The sequence below is a fragment of the Bombina bombina genome, chromosome 4 (assembly GCF_027579735.1).
Source record: "Bombina bombina isolate aBomBom1 chromosome 4, aBomBom1.pri, whole genome shotgun sequence".
NCBI lineage: Eukaryota > Metazoa > Chordata > Amphibia > Anura > Bombinatoridae > Bombina > Bombina bombina.
Genome location: NC_069502.1, coordinates 780,385,941 through 780,401,426, shown reverse-complemented (window position 1 = coordinate 780,401,426; position 15,486 = coordinate 780,385,941). Strand labels below are relative to the sequence as shown.

The 15,486-nt window shown below is 43.8% G+C and overlaps 1 protein-coding gene across 2 annotated transcripts in view; it reads right to left on the bottom strand.

Annotated features, from left to right (window-relative positions):
- ABCB10 (ATP binding cassette subfamily B member 10) overlaps positions 1-15,486 on the bottom strand; it is a 332,203-nt gene that overhangs the window by 166,598 nt on the left and 150,119 nt on the right. For both annotated transcript variants that reach the window (XM_053711149.1, XM_053711150.1), the window contains exon 8: positions 14,800-15,009. In XM_053711149.1, the coding sequence (XP_053567124.1) occupies positions 14,800-15,009 (210 nt within the window). The remainder of the gene's footprint in view (positions 1-14,799; positions 15,010-15,486) is intronic.

The following is a 15,486-nucleotide window of genomic DNA, read 5'->3' as shown; positions in this document are numbered from 1 at the left end:
CTTTTGTAAAATGATGATGGTCCACAGTCCTCCATAGCATAAAGGTTTAATACCCAAGCCAATGTTACAGAAGGGGTGGGAAAATATTTTCACTGACAGTTCCTATTTAGCGGACACCGCGGCCTGAAGGATTTTCCTGTCAAAAGCTGCTTGCGAAGAAGCAAAGACATCAAAACGATAAAATTTAGAAAAAGTATGTAAGGAGGACCATGTGGCAGCTTTGCAAATCTGTTCCAAAGATGCATCATTCTTAAAGGCCCATGATGTTGCCACAGCTCTGGTAGAGTGAGCTGTAATACGTTTAGGGGGCAACTTACCGGCAAACAAGTAAGCCTTGTGAATAACTTGTTAAAGTCAAGATGCCAACACTACCTTAGTAGCTTTCTGTCCTTTACGATTCCCAGAGCAATGTACAAAAAAACTAGAAGTTTTTCTAAACTCTTTAGAGATAGCATTTCAGAGCTTTAACTATGTCCAGATTATGTAACAATTTTTTCTTAGAGTTAGAGTCTGGACAAAGAGAAGGAGTAACAATTTCTTGATTGGTGTTATCAGTTTAACCACCTTTGGAAGAAAAGCATATTTAGTACGCAGTACAGCCTTATAAGATAAGATAGATAATAGATAAGAAAGCTGATAGATTTAGGGGCATATTTATCAAGCTCCGATTGGAGCTTGATGCCCCGTGTTTCTGGCGAGCCTGCAGGCTCGCCAGAAACAGCAGTTATGAAGCAGCGGTCACAAAGACCGCTGCTCCATAACCTGTCTGCCTGCTCTGAGCAGGCGGACAGACATCGCCGGAAATCAACCCGATCGAGTACGATCGGGTTCATTGACACCCCCCTGCTGGAGGCCTATTGGCCGCGAGTCTGCAGGGGGCGGCGTTGCACCAGCAGCTCTTGTGAGCTGCTGGTGCAATGCTGAATACGGCAAGCGTATTGCTCGCCGTATTCAGCGAGGTCTGTCGGACCTGATCCGCACTGTCGGATCAGGTCCGACAGACCTTGATAACTTGGGGCCATAGACTCTACATAGGGTTTTCACTCGAACCAATATTAAGGTCAACCAACAGTGACATTTCAGAGCAGCACGCCTTCAGACAGTTATTGTGCCAAAAAAAAAAAAACCTTTATAGCGCCCACCAAAAGAAATGTGGTATAATAATAATTAAAATAAAACCCCTAGGAATCCTAATAGAAACAAGACATGCCTCAATAATATAACTATAAGACACACATACCATACATAGTTTTCAGTAGTTTAATACTCTAATGAGCACAGGTCAAAGGGCAGGACCCCAAGCATGGGCTGACAAGCTGTTGAAGTGGTCCGCAGGCATAGCTAATTACCCACTGAAAAAAAAGTTTAAGAGTTTAACTAGAGATTAAATATTATAGCGGCTCAATGTAATAGACATCGCTATAGACATGGGGCACGGTAGCTAGCAAAGATAAAAAAGGCATAATGAGAACAATAATGGGACATCAAATAGATGTTCCATTAAGGTTGGGGGCAATAAATTAACTTGTTTAGACAGCACAGGATGGAGTCAAAGAAAAAATAAGTTATGCTTACCTGATAATTTCCTTTTCTTCTGATGGAAAGAGTCCACAGCTGCATTCATTACTTTTGGGAAATAATAAACTGGCCACCAGGAGGAGGCAAAGGACAACCCAGCCAAAGGCTCAAATACTCCCCCCACTCCCCTCATCCCCCAGTCATTCTGCCGAGGAACAAGAAACAGTAGAAGAAATATCAGGGTGAATGATGACAGAAGAATATAAGGACGCCGCACATAAAATTACGGGTGGGGAGCTGTGGACTCTTTCCATCAGAAGAAAAAGAAATTATCAGGTAAGCATAATGTATGTTTTTCTTCTTAAATGGAAAGAGTCCAGAGCTGCATTCATTACTTTTGGGAAAACAATACCCAAGCTATAGAGGACACTGAATGCCAAGACGGGAGGGTACAATAGGCGGCCCAATCTTAGGGCACCAGGCCTGAAGCTCTACCCAATAAAAAAAAAAACGCTTCATCCGAAGCCGAATTTTTTTTTAAGAGGAAAAGCCCCAATGACACTGACTCGCAGTTAAAGCAGAAACCAAACTAGAGACCGCAAATGGACTCTACTGAGCCAACAGTCCTCCAGGAGACAACGTCGCCAAACAAACATCCCCCACCGCTCATCTCCACAAATGAAGGAGACACCAGCCAAAACCCCCAAGGGAACAAGGCAAAGGAGAACCAAGGAAACTGAAAGGTCCCCTAATACAAAAAGAACACCTCCACGAGTGAGCCCAGCTCACAGAGACCCAAAGGGGCCCAAACAGGGAAAGGAGGCCACACCTATACAAAGCAAAACCCGGGATAAGACCGGGCACAGAGACAGAACAGACGTCTCTCCAACATCCTGCAAGCACGGAATGGAACTGAAGAGGCAAAGTCCTCCCAGTGTCTGATCATAGAATACTAAAAGCATTCGACCATGAAAAGTGTGTAATACACCCAGGTAAAAAACCCTGAGTTTGAGAACACAGAGTCCATAACAGGACGACACAGAGGGTACTTGCGAGGAAGAAGCAGTCAAGCAAGAAACAGACCGCAAAAGCGACCCCAAGACAGAGGGCACGCTCCAGGTAACCTAAGTCACCGGACCAACATACAGGTCCCTAAAAAGGGGAACACAAAACCTCAATCGAGGCCCCAGCGGAGAGTATACCCTCAGATCCCGAAGGAAGAGTAAACCCTCTCCTAATCAATGAAGCAAGTTGAAAGGAAAATCTATACCCTAGCAGCTTAAGCTAACAGGATAGACTCAACAAAGCTCACACATCCAGAGGAGACTGTGACCCGAAGGCAGTTCCTTAGACCGCTTGGCCATCCTGTCCTGCAAACCCACAAACAGCTGGACCAACCCAGCCTCAGGGATCCAAGACGGGGGAACAAAAGAATCCCGAGACAGGAACAGGAACGACCATAAGGATAGCACAGCCATCCCCACAGAGTACAAGTACAACCCGACTCTGAAAACAGACAACAAGGCCATAGACCTAAGGATCTTATCAAATGAAGGCCCAACAATTCTGCTTGGAGCCAGCAAGACCCCAGGGGGAACAATCCCACCTTTCCACCTCCCATCCAGGAGAAGCCCCAAGCAAGGACTCTATCTCCATAGAGAGGAGAATATCCACTAAAGAAAAGGGATGATGCCGAAGGGCAACAACTGTCCTCAAGCCCCGAAGGCACCGGCTAATGGGAAGAGAAATTCCCAACACAGATGTCCTAGAAAAGGACCCCCCTACAAGTAGCTTGCCGAGCAGAGGCACAGTAAACCCATTTGCCTGCAGAGCAGGGAATCCACGGGAACACTGGCAAGCTGACCAGGGGAATGCAACCCTAAGGCACACCAGAAATTGGACTTCCAATGCCAGCAGTTGGGTATGAACCAACCACCCTTGAGGCTCAAGCCACACGGCTAACCACCAGATGACATGGGCTACTTTGCGACAAAGAGTAAAAATTACTCAGAAAACCTGGCCAACCATGACCAGGTTAGGTAGATGGAGCAAGAACATAGCCCAAGCTCCCACTATCGTGGAACACCCCCACCAGCCCTGAGATCCAAGATTCCAAAACCACCCAAGACTGGGTAAGGAAAAAGGCCAAGCGAAGCTTCAGCAACCGGAAGTCTCAGAAAGAAAGACAGGTCCGGGCTCCTAATAGTTCAGGCAAACCTTACCCTAGAACTAAACACCCCAACTGGTCAAAAGCCAGACACAAGGGGATGGATGCATATCCAGAGAATCCGGATGGCAAGAAGAACTCGAAAGCCCCAACCAAATGAAGGAACCACCCCTAACTAAAGTCCAACTCTCCAAGGAGCAAGGCTAGAAGTCTTATGAAGATACTTCTCAGAGCCTCAGGACAACCAAGGGATACCTTGTAGTAAAAAAACAAAAACCTACTACTAGCAGGACTAGACTCCCTATCACCTCCGCACAAGCAGAGGACACGAGGAAAAGAAAGGCACTAGGCCTACCCAGCTCCGGAAAACCATGAGCTAAACAAAGTCCCCGCATCCCCGCAGGGAACAACCATCACCCGGAAACACAGATCCCTAAAAGGAGATCCACTCACCCGGAGACAATGGAAGAAGACCCCAAGGTCTCTTATAACTCAAACAGTACACGTCAAAGAGTAAGAGCTGCATCTAGATACACTAGAAACAGCTTACGCGTACACCTGCAAGGTGTCAAGAGCTGCAACTGGTTTCAAACTGCAAACCTTCCGCATGCTAGACAGCTATCCTGTACAAGCTGTTGGATCAAGCCCAAAAGGACAAATCCAGAGGCCAGAAAATGAAGGCCAAACCGCTCAATTGCGGTAAGGGGCATAAAGCCCTCCAACCCTCCACCACATGGGGGAGGAAAACTCTAAGTTCTGATGAAATTAGATGTGGGATAGAGCGATGCAGTGGAAAACTCCCCTGCCCGGTCATCTATGACTGAAACAATCCTTCCCACCTCACGGACCCACAGGTCCTCTCGAATGCTTAGTTGAACATAAAAAAACAATGATAACCTGAGCACTCTGCGCTTCTACCAAACCAGCCGAGCAGAACAGCGCCACGTGTCTGAACAGCCGCAAGACCGAACGAACCCAAAAGGACCAGCCTGCAGCTTGGGTCCCAACCGGCAAGTTGCACAAATTCTCCCTCATAGGGGAAAAAACAGAAAACAAACATTTTTAACATAGGACTAGCATGTCTAAAACAACTTCCGAAGAAGTAATAAAGAGTATCAAACCCAGAAGGTTCCCGAAGGAAACAAAAACAAATAAAAGACATCCCATCGGATATAAATAAAATATAAGGCAACCCGGAGGTTAACGCCCAAAAAGACACAGGCCTACGCGCAGGACCAGCCAAACGGAGCCCTATCTGACAAAACTGGGAAAAATCTCAAACAAATGACAATCAGGAGATTACTTCATCCCCACATGTCTAATGAGGTGTACCATTCGAATTATCAGACTGAAAATCCCCGTATCTGGTAACGATAGGGTCATTCAATAACTTAAAAACATGTCTGAGCAATATGCGAAGGTGCGCAATCCTGTAACGAAAGGCACAACACTCAGGGACAGTTACACCCGCGGAAAAACAGAATTTATGTTTACCTGATAAATTACTTTCTCCAACGGTGTGTCCGGTCCACGGCGTCATCCTTACTTGTGGGATATTCTCTTCCCCAACAGGAAATGGCAAAGAGCCCAGCAAAGCTGGTCACATGATCCCTCCTAGGCTCCGCCTACCCCAGTCATTCGACCGACGTTAAGGAGGAATATTTGCATAGGAGAAACCATATGTTACCGTGGTGACTGTAGTTAAAGAAAATAAATTATCAGACCTGATTAAAAAAACCAGGGCGGGCCGTGGACCGGACACACCGTTGGAGAAAGTAATTTATCAGGTAAACATAAATTCTGTTTTCTCCAACATAGGTGTGTCCGGTCCACGGCGTCATCCTTACTTGTGGGAACCAATACCAAAGCTTTAGGACACGGATGAAGGGAGGGAGCAAATCAGGTCACCTAAATGGAAGGCACCACGGCTTGCAAAACCTTTCTCCCAAAAATAGCCTCAGAAGAAGCAAAAGTATCAAATTTGTAAAATTTAGAAAAAGTGTGCAGTGAAGACCAAGTCGCTGCCTTACATATCTGATCAACAGAAGCCTCGTTCTTGAAGGCCCATGTGGAAGCCACAGCCCTAGTGGAGTGAGCTGTGATTCTTTCAGGAGGCTGCCGTCCGGCAGTCTCATAAGCCAATCGGATAATGCTTTTAATCCAGAAGGAGAGAGAGGTAGAAGTTGCTTTTTGACCTCTCCGTTTACCAGAATAAACAACAAACAAAGACAAAGTTTGTCTGAAATCCTTAGTAGCTGCTAAGTAAAATTTGAGAGCACGAACTACATCCAAGTTGTGCAACAAACGTTCCTTCTTTGAAACTGGATTAGGACACAAAGAAGGCACAACTATCTCCTGGTTAATGTTTTTGTTAGAAACAACTTTTGGAAGAAAACCAGGTTTAGTACGCAAAACCACCTTATCTGCATGGAACACCAGATAAGGAGAAGAACACTGCAGAGCAGATAATTCTGAAACTCTTCTAGCAGAAGAAATTGCAACCAAAAACAAAACTTTCCAAGATAATAACTTAATATCAACGGAATGTAAGGGTTCAAACGGAACCCCCTGAAGAACTGAAAGAACTAGGTTGAGACTCCAAGGAGGAGTCAAAATTTTGTAAACAGGCTTGATTCTAACCAGAGCCTGAACAAAGGCTAGAACATCTGGCACAGCTGCCAGCTTTTTGTGAAGTAACACAGACAAGGCAGAAATCTGTCCCATCAAGGAACTTGCAGATAATCCTTTTTCCAATCCTTCTCGAAGGAAGGATAGACTCTTAGGAATCTTAACCTTGTCCCAAGGGAATCCTGCAGATTCACACCAACAGATATACCAAATTATGTGGTAATTTTTCTGGTTACAGGCTTTCAGGCCTGAACAAGAGTATTAATAACAGAATCTGAGAACCCTCGCTTTGATAAGATCAAGCGTTCAATCTCCAAGCAGTCAGCTGGAGTGGGTCGAACGGACCTAGAACAAGAAGGTCTCGTCTCAAAGGTAGCTTCCATGGTGGAGCCGATGACATATTCACCAGATCTGCATACCAAGTCCTGCGTGGCCACGCAGGAGCTATCAAAATCACCGACGCCCTCTCCTGATTGATCCTGGCTACCAGCCTGGGGATGAGAGGAAACGGCGGGAACACATAAGCTAGTTTGAAGGTCCAAGGTGCTACTAGTGCATCCACTAGAGCCGCCTTGGGATCCCTGGATCTGTACCCGTAGTAAGGAACTCTGAAGTTCTGACGAGAGGCCATCAGATCCATGTCTGGAATGCCCCACGGTTGAGTGACTTGGGCAAAGATTTCCGGATGGAGTTCCCACTCCCCCGGATGCAATGTCTGACGACTCAGAAAATCCGCTTCCCAATTTTCCACTCCTGGGATGTGGATAGCAGACAGGTGGCAGGAGTGAGACTCCGCCCATAGAATGATTTTGGTCACTTCTTCCATCGCTAGGGAACTCCTTGTTCCCCCCTGATGGTTGATGTATGAACTTGGCCCTCGCTAGCTGAGGCCAAGCTTTGAGAGCATTGAATATCGCTCTCAGTTCCAGAATATTTATCGGTAGAAGAGATTCTACCCGAGACCAAAGACCCTGAGCTTTCAGGGATCCCCAGACCGCGCCCCAGCCCATCAGACTGGCGTCGGTCGTGACAATGACCCACTCTGGTCTGCGGAAGGTCATCCCTTGTGACAGGTTGTCCAGGGACAGCCACCAACGGAATGAGTCTCTGGTCCTCTGATTTACTTGTATCTTCGGAGACAAGTCTGAATAGTCCCCATTCCACTGACTGAGCATGAACAGTTGTAATGGTCTTAGATGAATGCGCACAAAAGGAACTATGTCCATTGCCGCTACCATCAAACCTATCACTTCCATGCACTGCGCTATGGAAGGAAGAGGAACGGAATGAAGTATCCGACAAGAGTCTAGAAGTTTTGTTTTTCTGGCTTCTGTCAGAAAAATCCTCATTTCTAAGGAGTCTATTATAGTTCCCAAGAAGGGAACCCTCGTTGACGGAGATAGAGAACTCTTTTCCACGTTCACTTTCCATCCGTGAGATCTGAGAAAGGCCAGGACAATGTCCGTGTGAGCCTTTACTTGAGGAAGGGACGACGCTCGAATCAGAATGTCGTCCAAGTAAGGTACTACAGCAATGCCCCTTGGTCTTAGCACCGCCAGAAGGGACCCTAGTACCTATGAGAAAATCCTAGGAGCAGTGGCTAATCCGAAAGAAAACGCCACGAACTGGAAATGCTTGTCCAGGAATGCAAACCTTAGGAACCGATGATGTTCCTTGTGGATAGGAATATGTAGATACGCATCCTTGAAATCCACCTTGGTCATGAATTGACCTTCCTGGATGGAAGGAAGAAGTGTTCGAATGGTTTCCATCTTGAACGATGGAACCTTGAGAAACTTGTTCAAGATCTTGAGATCTAAGATTGGTCTGAACGTTCCCTCTTTTTTGGGAACTATGAACAGATTGGAGTAGAACCCCATCCCTTGTTCTCCTAATGGAACAGGATGAATCACTCCCATTTTTAGCAGGTCTTCTACCCAATGTAAGAATGCCTGTCTTCTTATGTGGTCTGAAGACAACTGAGACCTGTGGAACCTCCCCCTTGGAGGAAGCCCCTTGAACTCCAGAGAATAACCTTGGGAGACTATTTCTAGCGCCCAAGGATCCAGAACATCTCTTGCCCCAGCCTGAGCGAAGAGAGAGAGTCTGCCCCCCACCAGATCCGGTCCCGGATCGGGGGCCCGCATTTCATGCTGTCTTGGTAGCAGTGGCAGGTTTCCTGGCCTGCTTTCCTTTGTTCCAGCCTTGCATAGGTCTCCAGGCTGGATTGGCTTGAGAAGTATTACCTTCCTGCTTAGAGGACGTAGCCCTTGGGGCTGATCCGTTTCTGCGAAAGGGACGAAACTTAGGTTTATTTTTGGTCTTGAAAAGACCTATCCTGAGGAAGGGCGTGGCCCTTGCCCCCAGTGATATCAGAGATAATCTCTTTCAAGTCAGGGCCAAAGAGTGTTTTTCCCCTTGAAAGGAATGTCAAGCAATTTGTTCTTGGAAGACGCATCCGCTGCCCAAGATTTTAACCAAAGCGCTCTGCGCCACAATAGCAAACCCAGAATTTTTTCGCCGCTAACCTAGCCAATTGCAAGGTGGCGTCTAGGGTGAAAGAATTAGCCAATTTAAGAGCACGAATTCTGTCCATAATCTCCTCATAAGAAGAAGAATTACTAATAATCGCCTTTCCTAGCTCATCAAACTAGAAACACGCGGCTGCAGTGACAGGGACAATGCATGCAATTGGTTGTAGAAGGGAACCTTGCTGAACAAACATCTTTAGCAGACCTTCTAATTTTTTATCCATAGGATCTTGGAAAGCACAACTATCTTCTATGGGTATAGTGGCGCGCTTGTGTAGAGTAGAAACCACCCCCTCGACCTTGGGGACTGTCTGCCATCAGTCCTTTCTGGGGTCGACTATAGGAAAACAATTTTATAAATATGGGGGGAGGTACTAAAGGTATACCGGGCCTGTCCCATTCTTTACTAACAATGTACGCCACCCGCTTGGATATAGGAAAAGCTTCGGGGGGCCCCGGGGCCTCTAAGAACTTTTCCATTTTACATAGTGGTTCTGGAATGACCAGATAATCACAATCATCCAAATTGGATAACACCTCCTTAAGCAGAGCGCGGAGATGTTCCAACTTAAATTTAAAAGTAATCACATCAGGTTCAGCTTGTTGAGAAATGTTTCCTGAATCTGAAATTTCTCCCTCAGACAAAACCTCCCTGGCCCCCTCAGACTGGTGTAGGGGCCCTTCAGAAACCATATCATCAGCGTTCTCATGCTCTACAGAATTTTCTAAAACAGAGCAGTCGCGCTTTCGCTGATAAGTGGGCATATTGGCTAAAATGTTTTTGATAGAATTATCCATTACAGCCGTTAAATGTTGCATAGTAAGGAGTATTGGCGCACTAGATGTACTAGGGGCCTCCTGTATGGGCAAGACTGGTGTAGACGAAGGAGGGGATGATGCAGTACCATGCTTACTCCCCTCACTTGAGGAATCATCTTGGGCATCATTTTTACTAAATTTTTTTTTTTTTTTTTTTTTTTTTATGACATAAAATACATATAGTTAAATGAGAAGGAACCTTGGTTTCCCCACAGTCAGAACACAATCTATCTGGTAGTTCAGACATGTTAAACAGGCATAAACTTGATAACAAAGCACAAAAAACGTTTTAAAATAAAACCGTTACTGTCACTTTAAATTTTAAACTAAACACACTTTATTACTGCAATTGCGAAAAAGTATGAAGGAATTGTTCAAAATTCACCAAAATTTCACCACAGTGTCTTAAAGCCTTAAAAGTATTGCACACCAAATTTGGAAGCTTTAACCCTTAAAATAACGGAACCGGAGCCGTTTTTATATTTAACCCCTTTACAGTCCCTGGAATCTGCTTTGCTGAGACCCAACCAAGCCCAAAGGGGAATACGATACCAATGATGCCTTCAGAAAGACTTTTCTATGTAACAGAGCTCCACACACATGCAGCTGCATGCCATGCTGTCCTCAAAAACAAGTGCGCCATACCGGCGCGAAAATGAGGCTCTGACTATGATTAGGGAAAGCCCCTAAAGAATAAGGTGTCAAAAACAGTGCCTGCCGATATAATCATATCAAAATACCCAGAATAAATGATTCCTCAAGGCTAAATATGTGTTAATAATGAATCGATTTAGCCCAGAAAAAGTCTACAGTCTTAATAAGCCCTTGTGAAGCCCTTATTTACTATCTTAATAAACATGGCTTACCGGATCCCATAGGGAAAATGACAGCTTCCAGCATTACATCGTCTTGTTAGAATGTGTCATACCTCAAGCAGTAAGAGACTGCACACTGTTCCCCCAACTGAAGTTAATTGTTCTCAACAGTCCTGTGTGGAACAGCCATGGATTTTAGTTACGGTGCTAAAATCATTTTCCTCATACAAACAGAAATCTTCATCTCTTTTCTGTTTCTGAGTAAATAGTACATACCAGCACTATTTTAAAATAACAAACTCTTGATTGAATAATAAAAACTACAGTTAAACACTAAAAAACTCTAAGCCATCTCCGTGGAGATGTTGCCTGTACAACGGCAAAGAGAATGACTGGGGTAGGCGGAGCCTAGGAGGGATCATGTGACCAGCTTTGCTGGGCTCTTTGCCATTTCCTGTTGGGGAAGAGAATATCCCACAAGTAAGGATGACGCCGTGGACCGGACACACCTATGTTGGAGAAACTGTAGAGGCCCTCCCCAAGGCGGAAGGCCCGGGACAATAGGGCACAAGCACATTCTCAAATAAACGTCTGGACTCTGCAGGCGACCAATCGCGAACATTATGTGGAAACGAAAACATGCTGCAACCTACGGGGGGGAACACGCCACCCCGCATGGAGGAATTATAAACTGGGTCACCCGCATATGTAGAAGTATGATTTGTTAGGGAACTCGCCACTAGGAGGACAGGACCCCCAGGGGTGGATGGCTCAGCAGTCCCTTGATTCTCCGAGCCCGAGGAACCAGGCGCTCTGAAATGGCATAAGGAACAAAACTGGTTGACAGGTGTAAACGAGGCCAATCCGGATTCGTCACCGGACACAGAATCTGAAATCAAAATAGTCTCAGTATCAGAATCCTCCGTAACTGAATATGAAATTAGCACAGTCTGAGCATCAGAATCCTTCATAACTGGATAGAGGATATTTAAATATGGACTAAAGTAGTAAAACAAAAACGGCACCTGACACCTCCAATGGTTGGGGCACTCACCACCTCATATGACCAGACTACTGCGGACTAGAAAATTTCCTTTGTCACATGGTCAGGAATGATGAAATGGAAGACGGAACATAACCACGCCCGAACACAAGGTGAACCATACAGTCCAAAAAAAAAAGCACCCAACCAAAAGGCTGCGTCACTTTCAAAGGCCTCAATGTTCCAAACCACAACCCCATAAACATCACACATAAGCAGGATGAATCACATAACAAACATGATTATAAACCCCCCTGTTCAACAACCCCCCTCAGGACATATTAACCCTCGATTCCAAGATACTACAAGAGACTCCCTGAGACCCTCATGATAAGTCAGACCCGCAAGGTGGTAGCCTCTTGGGAAAACATTCAGATTACAGTACATTGATGAATAAAGTAAAATGAAACGATCTTACTGGAAACTATGCCGTGGAATAGGAACACAGCCTTTCAAGTGTGACGGATAGTAGCATCGCCTCCGCCATGGACTTGAGAGAAGAAAGCAGGCAGCGGAGCGAAGTTCGACAAAGCCGATTGCTTGCGGAGCTGTTAATCTGAGTCTGGATGGTTTTGCAGAAAGACTCTCATCCAAGCCTTCACTGAGAGACTGACAGGACTACTTAAAACTCCTGTCCAATGCCGAAGAGTACTACCCTCCATAAGAGACAAAAAACAAAAATTAAAAATTCTGATACTTCTCTGCCAACCTCCTGGAATGAAAGGCAAAGAATGACTGGGGGATGAGGGGAGTGGGGGGATGAGGGGAGTGGGGGGAGTGTTTGAGCCTTTGGCTGGGTTGCCTTTGCCTCCTCCTGGTGGCCAGGTTCTTATTTCCCAAAAGTAATGAATGCAGCTGTGGACTCTTTCCATTTAAGAAGAAAATATAGCATATTGTGAATCCTTACAAAAATAATGTATGACAACTGGACCATATAATTCAGACTTCTTAAATCCTTATAGCGGATACAGGAGAGACTTCTATCCTTTTGTTTAATACTTGTTTTTCAGTATCTTCTGCTACCAGTTCTGCGGTACCTAAGGTATAGCAACGGGAAAATTAAATACTTGGGCTGCATTGAGGAGTATCTGATATCCTTTGATATATTCATGCTTTTGGATATAGAGTGATAAAAGAACACAAGTGGCCTTGTATTAACATAACTACAAGGATTTATACAAAAGTATATACTTGAAATAATTAGAAATGATTTATGACAAGGTTTCAGTTGTAATACATAAGAATGTGTGTTTGTTAAATTTATAAAGATTGATATATTTTGTAGATAAGATTAGCACTAGCAAGCCTGCAACTATATTTGCATAACCCTTGAAAACACAAAGTTTATTTGCTTAAAAGGGATTCAAATCTATAAAAATCCTGTATTAAAATAATCCCATAATACATTAGTTCAACACAAAGGGCCTCAGGGAGTAGAAATTTGTTGTGCATATCTGCATTAACGAAAATTTGAGTTTCCATGTATAGCATCAATACAGAGTAATGTCAAAGGTTTTTTTTTTATCTCCAAATCTTATTTTCCAAACCAAAACTAGGAATATTCTATCAACGTGGGGTACATGGCCACTACCAGTTTGCGGTTAAACTTGCAGTAGGTAAGGCACTAAAAGATGACATCTATCATTCATCTGCATCTTTCAGGCAGGGTGCAACCAAAAATTAAGCAGGACCCACACTGCTTCAAGTATTCAATATAGAAAATAAAGGCTGCACATCAGTGAAAATATAAAACAAATATAGATTTATTGGTATCTCCATTGAAAATGCACAAAACAAGCATGGAGATGTGCAGCCATAATATATATGGTTGTGAAAGTGTTCCTGGGATACCCTTTGTTAAGAAATAGCAGACATACATGGCTTTGCCATTGGTTTTTGGCAATTAGAAGGCTTCCAATTGCAGATGTGCACCATACTTAAAAATGATTGGCAGTGAAGGGGTTAATTAACGTGTAACATTAACTTCTGCTGTAGTGTAGAGATAACACTCTCACCCCCTCATCACTATCTGATCCCTCTCAAATAGCACTTTTTTCTCCCCCACATTGTAGGAATCCCTCAGCAACCCCCCCATAACCCTGATCCCTCCCAAGCAGCTCTCTAACCCTCCCCCCTCTAAAAGAAACCGCCATACCAGTTTATAGAAATGTTCTTATGTTTTCAAATATTTCTTAATAAAAAAAAATTTGTAGTGTAGCAACCCCCCTCCCCCCAAGTTATTGTTAGCATAGGCGCCTCCCCGGTTATGACATGTTTCTGTAGTGCAGTGGCCCATCCCTCAACCACCAAATGTCTTCTGTAGCATAGGGAACCCTCCCCTTCCTCTCCCCTACTGCAACTTGCCGCGTGTCAGCCTCCATCCTTCTCTCCCACATATCAACCCAAGCTGATACATAAAGTGACACAGAGTGCCACTGATGGCATTGGTGATCTGCTTTCATATGGTAAAGGAAGAACGATCAGTTCCTCGTTACCAAGTGAAGGCAGATGCCTTCTGACCCTGGCTGCTGTCTCCACTGTGAAAGTGGACACTGAAGAACGCAGCATGAGCCAGACTGTTGGACTTCGGTATTACATCAACAGTATACAAAAGGAAAAGTACTCTGTGACATTGTACCTACGTTCATTTTGGTTAATAGACTCATGCGGTCTTCCTTTAATTCAGCAACAGGAATGAAGCGTACAATACTCATTAATATTCACTATGTTTATGGTACAGGAAATCTATAATGCAGCAAAATTGCTCATACTTTATTTCTTTTTGATTAATCCATTCAGTTTACATATGTAACATTTCTATATTTTATATCTCAATATGTACTTATACTCTGCATCTTCATTTTTAGAATTGAATCTGCATTATATACTGGTTTTGTTAAAAGCATTAATAAAATAATTTGTTCTTAAAAAATAAAGAAAAAATATCTCTGTTCAGGGACAAATTACATCAAGATATTCCTGCTTCCCGTAACCAGATCATTAACCCTCAACTCCCCCATGTATATGCTGTAGAAAGTAAGCTCACAAGCCTCACTGTTTTGCTGATCATCTCATGTAGAGGTGGTTTAACGCTAACAGACTAATAAACAGGGCCTTAAATAGTTCATGTAATTGTCTTTTATTACTGTACATTACAACTTTAACCCTAATGTCATATAGCATTGCACTACATTTTGACTTTAAACAAAGAAACATATGCATATGTAATTATCATCATCATGGTTTAATACAGTTCTTAACAAATTAATATTTACATACCATAATTAGGATCATAAAGTCTTAGCAACAGCGAGACCAATGTTGATTTTCCAGATCCACTTGAACCTACAACTGCCATTACAGATCCTGATGGTATGGAGAGATTGAGACCTTTGAAAATGGGGGCATCTGGGCGGCTTGGATACATGAAGGTAACATCTCGGAAATCAAGGGCACCTTTGAAAGATTTTGAATTTAACACCAAGCCCTCTAAAAAGAGAGGATATAAAAATAGTTAGTCAACTGAGTATTATAATACATAATTGTTGTTATCTAAAGTTCTTTTGAAGTTAAGGTTTTGAGAAGATGACAGAAGTAAGTCATGAGATCACATAGGGGGCGAATGAATTAACAGGCTAGAAACCCAGGCTGAAAACAAAAAACTACGCATTAAAACCTTAAAAATCTCTAGTTTCTTTAAATGTCAGTTTTTTTCTTTTTAAATATGCAAAATGAGAAATATTTAGACTAACTTTAAAGAAACCCATGAATATGCTAATAAACTGGGAATTGTAAATATTAGAGAGATGAAAAACAGAATTTATGCTTACCTGATAAATTACTTTCTCTTGCGGTGTATCCAGTCCACGGATTCATCCTTTACTTGTGGGATATTCTCATTCCCTACAGCAAGTGGCAAAGAGAGCACACAGCAAAGCTGTCCATATAGCTCCCCCTCTAGCTCCA